This window comes from Manacus vitellinus, unplaced genomic scaffold (assembly GCF_001715985.3).
Source record: "Manacus vitellinus isolate BGI_N305 unplaced genomic scaffold, ASM171598v3 scaffold_15_pilon, whole genome shotgun sequence".
Lineage (NCBI taxonomy): Eukaryota > Metazoa > Chordata > Aves > Passeriformes > Pipridae > Manacus > Manacus vitellinus.
The window spans coordinates 14,958,176-14,964,175 of record NW_021939122.1 but is presented as its reverse complement, the minus strand read 5'-3'; the positions used below and the strand labels follow the sequence as shown (position 1 = coordinate 14,964,175).

Below are 6,000 nucleotides of genomic sequence, written 5' to 3'. Positions count from 1 at the left end.
TCCCTCAGTGGGTGGTGGGAGGTGTAGTTTGTGCTTTGATAGTGCCCTACACCCTGCCTTCACAAGGACTGGACCTTGCCTTGTCTCAGTTTTCCTCCCAGTGTTTTCCACTGAATGAATTCAGCAAATTTCGTAGTAAAGACTCCCCTCAGCTTTTGTCCTTACTGCATTCTTTAAATATTTAGTACAAGTGTGTCTTTACATCACTCTGACTGAGCTTTATTTCCTCCCAGGAGCTCTGGATAGTGGCAATGGAGGTGAGCCAGAGAGAAGGCCAGAGAGCGGGAAAGGTCCCTGTACAGCTGGGGGCACACCAGGGAGGATGGTCTGCTGAAAAGAACAAAAACCAGCAAAGGCAGAGGGAGAGCACAGGGAAACAGAGTAACTGGGCAAACAGGGGACTTAGGCTGAGATGAGATGGAGAAAGTGCCTGGCTGGGGAGGATTTTATATGGCGCTTTCAGAAGACTGAGAAGATAACCTGGATGGAGACAGAGAAAAGCCAGTGGGGACACACAGCTTGCCCAGTTCAGTCACAAATTAAGAGAAAAAGGGAAGTGAGGACATATCTAGAGGGACAGGAGTGGGTAATAACAATTAATAATAATTACAGAGTGAACCACTGAGATGTGTTCAGCTTCAGCACCAGATGATGGCAATCACTCTCAATCTGTACAGTGGGAGCTGCCTGCTAAGAACCACAACTTGTAGAAATTATATTTAAAAGCAAACCTTTTGTCCCCCTGCTTCCTTCTTACCCCCCAAACTATCTTTAATTCATTTGTGATTTTTAATAGATCCCTTGGGAAGCTAGAAGTTGTTGCTGGGACAACTGCCCACCAATGTATATGCTTTATTATTCTCTTTATTAAAATCTTTCTTTTTAAGAAACACAAATTGAAACACTTTGCAATCAGTTACACAGATCAGTTAATACTGGTGACAGTTCCTACATAATTAAACAAGTACTAACAAATTCCAACTGTTTACAAGCCAAAACTTAAATTAACAAGATTATATAAGCTCAATAAATAGTACATCTGGTCCAGTTCAAGTATAATTCAACAAATCACAGCCTTAATCCTTAGAGAATAGAAAAAACCCTGAATATAACCAGCCTAACACTAATTTAGTGTTAAAGCCAATATGAAACTTTGTCTAATCTTATGGGGCAAATGTTAAATTCTTTCAATTTTTACTTCAAAGAAAGTAAGTTGCAGATTGACATTAAAGACTATTTGAGATCAATACAGATTTCACAAAGTTGAAAAACACAGTCCCTATTAAAAAAGTGCAATCTTTGGTTGAGATGTGTTGAAATGGTTTGTATATATTAAGGAAGCTCCTTTTTAAATATCAATATTTGTTTGGCTAGACCTGAGCCTTCTTTGTGCTATATATATATAGATATATAGATATATAAATAAACAGCATGGATTATAGTGATGAAGAATTATGCCAACTAAAAAAAGTCAAGATTTTAAATATAATAAACCAAAAGAAACAACACATTTTTACACAAGCTGAGGAAGGTAAGGGGCTGCCTACAGTAGCCTTCTTCCTCAGCAAAATAGGTAGTAGAGAGAAGTTGAGGAGTTGAGTGCCTGTCAGCATTGCATGATGGCCTGTTGGAGAGGGAAGGAGATTATCTCCGAGTTCTTGAAGTGCATCGGGCTGAAAACTGAACATGGGGATTGTTAGGAGCTCGTTGAGATTTGGGATTGCTTTTAACTGCTTTCAAATGCTGAGGTTTAGGGGGAGAAAAGACCTTCTCAGAAAGAAGAATTGCCTGTTTGGCCATTCCCAGGATTTTAAAGATTGCTGTTGTATCAGGACAGAACTCAAAGGGACAGGGTGTCCAATCTATTTCTACAAATGTCTGGGTCTGATCACGTCTTCAGGACTGGGCTCTGCTTCTGCATCACTCATCTGAGTCATCTACCTCCAGCAGAGGAAACTGCACAGGGCGTAGATGCCATCCAGAGCCTCCTCCTTCCTCAGTGACAAGCAAGGGCCTGTACCTGTGACCCCAGCAGGGGATCTGGAGACCACACAGCTCCTGGTGAGCTTGGTCAAGACTCCAGCTTTTGGAGCTCCAGATGGAGACCAAAACTGAAGTGACCCTAACAGCAACTCTATCCCTAAGAATAGGGAATGTTTCTAAGACCCACTATATCAAGATGGGATTTTGCACTTCTAATGCAACTGTCCAGGAAAAAAAAGGAGGTTAAATGCAAGCTCTGAATAATGGGAATGAACCTGGTTCAGAACTAGAGAAGGGGAAAAGTAGTTTGAATCATCTCTTGTAAATCCAAAAATAAGCCCCTGGGTAAACACTCATTTTAATTATTTTTCTGCTGCCAGTCAAAATCTCATGGTTACCTGCTGCTTTCCCTGCCTGCCTGTATCCACCTGTTGTCTGTTTTCAGAAAGTGTGATTTAAAGCTCTTTGGCCTGGGAAAGTCTTTGTTGTGGAATTGTGCCTTGCCTATAATAAAGGCAGTGGACCTGTAGCTTCTACTGCAATACAAATAAAGAATAATAACAGTGATACTTTTCTCATTTGAGGTTACCTGGGGATAAAGTTGCTGGAGGCATATGACTTTGATATACAGTCAGCTATGTCTCACGTCCAATTAAGCTTAACCACATGGTCTAACAAGCTCCCATTAGGCCGGTGAGAGCCCCGGTCTGATAGCAGGGTTAGCTTCAAAGATTTGATGCTTGCATTTGTAGTGATTTCCTTCCCCGGTGCTCAGTTTGTGCTGAAGGGCATGAAGGGAACTTCATATTCAGATGATGCATGAGAGCTGCACTTTAGAAGACAATTGCACAATCTTTACTGCCATTTTCATCATCTTACAGCCTGCAATACAAGCTCTTGTCCTAACAGCCCTGTGCTCAAGTTTCACTGCAATGTGAAAAACAAACAGTCAAAGAAAAACCCAGCCCTTGAAGGAAAAATACCTGGTTTGCAATATTGGTTTGGTTTTGGTTTGTTGTTTTTTTTTTCCCCCATGGGGAAAAACAAAAAAAAAATGTAGGTTGTTTTAAATGAGAGATGGACCCAAGTCTTCACATACTTCGAGCTTGGACAAAGGAGGATTTAGGCTGTAACGTTTTTCATTTCCCCTTTTCTTTTGGATTGGCCCTGTCTGAATCTGGGATGCAAAGAATCCCTCAACTTGCAAGAAGCAGGAATTCCAAATATGAAAGCTGAACCTACCTCTGGTAAAAACGAGTGGAAAGCACAGGCCATGAAATGGAGCAGGGCTTCAGGCAACAACACCAGGCACCTCTGAGACACACTGCCTGGCTACAGGGTACCTCAGAGAACAAGCATGGCACAAGATATAAGGGCACAAATACTTTGGTGAAAGCAGTTTTGGCAATTTAGCCACTTTGCAATATTTTGCAACATCCATGTCATTCTTAGGGATAGAATGATTAGAGAGGGATAGAATCTGTTTCCTCTGCACAACATCTAAACAGGACATCCAGCACCAGCAATTTTTACAGAACATACCGTGATGAATATTAGAGTCAGGCAGAGAATGGAAATGCGCCTGCAAATCCCCATCTGCCCAGATTGCATGGGACATTTTATAAACTCTGGGATCAATTCTGGCAATGGTTTGCATGAGTATTCACTTTAGTACACAAAGCCCTATTGAAATGAACCAGAAACTTGTACAGTGCATTTCAAAAGGACTTCGCAAAATACTAAGCAACAACTGTGCAGAAACAATAGCTCATAATAATGCCAAAGCTGCTGGTGCATCCTGTGTTCTCAGTGCAGCACTCCGTGAGCCATCAGTAGTTGTATTCACCTTAAAAAATTCAGGGAAATAAAATACAAAAACAATATTAAAATTCTGGCATCTTTCCATGAAAATCAGGAAAATTCAGTGTTGCCAAGCTGAGGAAAAGCAAGCTTTAAAGAAAACAAAAAGACCCCAAAAGCAAGGATCTTGAGTAAAATGTCTAAAAGAGACATGGTCCAAACATGTGGCACTTTAAAAAGCCTCTCGTGAGAGTTTCAAGTCTGTAAGACTCAAAGTTGGCACCCTTTAGAATTATCAAAAACAAGAGTTTCAAACACAGTGGTACCTGGAGAACATCCTGACCACGCTATGGAAAATGCTGAAACCAGAGCGGGCTGGCTGTCAGCATGTGCATTCAAACTGCTCTTGCAGTACTGGGTTCAGGCTGTGAGGTCCCTGGGACAGACTGTGGCTCCCTCAGTGTTCACAATACCTGCATTGTACAGTCAGTACTTAACAACACAAACATTTTATCATTTCACCAAGCTCTAAGACATGGAGGTGGATGCTGATGGGGTTTACATTATGCCATCTACTCACTAGTTTTAACACAATGGCTTTAAATGTCCTATGCAAATCCTACTTCTCACTGGGGCAATGAGTGAAATGGCTGAAGATATTTTAAGCAACATTAAAGCCTATTTATAGTCACATCTCCTTTCCTTCCAGCGTCCACTGGAGGATGCTGAGTGCTTCTAAGTACTCCGCCTGACCTGATGTGTTACATCAGAATTAAAACTTTAAGAATCCCTGAGAATTCTGATTTAATCTAGGAAACCACTCCCAGCACACAGAGTGTGAGAAAGAATTGCTCCACTTCTTACAGATATGCCAGCATTGCTTCACCGTGGGAAACAGTTTCAGGCATTTTGGTTTTTAATGGCACTCTGGGCATAGATGCATGGAAACATGCTCTTTATTTCCCCTCCTCTGTACAGTGCAAATTGACAGTTATATCATAGAAATTAAAAAAAAAATAAAATATCAGCATTCACTCATTATAGCTCTTCCAGTTCATCTGCATCATAGTTTTTTCTTTGCAAAGTGAGGAACAATGCCAGTGTCGTCCTGAGGCAGATGGCTGCCTTCTTCCTTCATTTTCAGGCTCTCTTCTGCAAGTTGGGATAGATACTTCTGCAATCACATAAAAAAACCAAAGCATTGTTACCAAAACTGAAAATATTCAACATGGAATTCTTTATACCTTTTCAGAGCTCTCACTCTTCCATCATGTCAAAAGGGAAGAAAGCACACAGAAGCCCCACTTTGGTGAAAGCTCAAGCCAGGAAATATGGCTGTGTCAGGCAAACTACCTGAATACACTCAGAGCCTCAGAAATTCAGTGGTTCACTCTGTGCCACAAGGGGAAGTGGTGACAGAACTAGGAGGGCCTCTGCTTCCCATCAGTCTAACTGTGTAACTTGACCTTACCTATTCTCTACTCCCATGTGCTATAGAGCAGGAACTAACTCCACTGAGTCAACTGAATTATGCTAGGAAAGTACTGGTATGTCAGAAAACAGATGCAATTTCAGAGTCACAATTTAAAGCATATATATTACATGTTCAGTGTGTCCAGTTCAGAGATACACCTTTCGTACATTTTGTTTTAAGGGAATAATCACACTCAGTAATAACTAACACAATTTAGCAGCTTGGCTGGAGTATTTACGTTTATTGTGTTTCTCAAAGATAAAGCCTTTCACTGCTTTAAGTACTCGGTGAGATTTAAAAAACCAGACATGGCCAGTGAGGCTTTCAGCCCTTCGGCAGTGCTCTTAGTTGGCAGAGCTGCACACAAAATGGATGATGAATGGGTGTGGGTCTGAAAATGGTGCTCAAAGTATTTATTCATGGTCAGCAGACACAGAAATGTATGGAAAGAAGCTTCTTCAGCAGCAGCTAGTGTAGAGACACGTGGGAAATTCCTGCATAATCATGCAGAGGTATTCTTATTAATGACTTACACATTTATCACATGCAAGAATAACTGACCTGCACATTATTAGGATAATAAAACTCCCTTTTCTAGCTAATTACCCATTCTGATTTGTTTTGAAAAGACCATCCCTCATCACTGCAAAATTTTATCTACTTGTAGGATTCCCCCAGACTACAGTTTGCTTTTTGGCATTCATGGGGAAGAGGTGAAATGTAAAATGGTTGTAAAAACACTA

At 41.0% G+C, this 6,000-nt stretch overlaps 1 protein-coding gene across 1 annotated transcript in view; it reads right to left on the bottom strand.

Moving 5' to 3' along the window:
- Positions 1 to 848: 848 nt before the first annotated feature.
- RBM20 (RNA binding motif protein 20) overlaps positions 849 to 6,000 on the bottom strand; it is a 69,078-nt gene continuing 63,926 nt past the window's right edge. The window contains 1 exon segment of the mRNA XM_018069304.3: positions 849 to 4,957. Coding sequence (XP_017924793.3) covers positions 4,847 to 4,957 — 111 coding nt within the window. The 3' untranslated portion in view covers positions 849 to 4,846.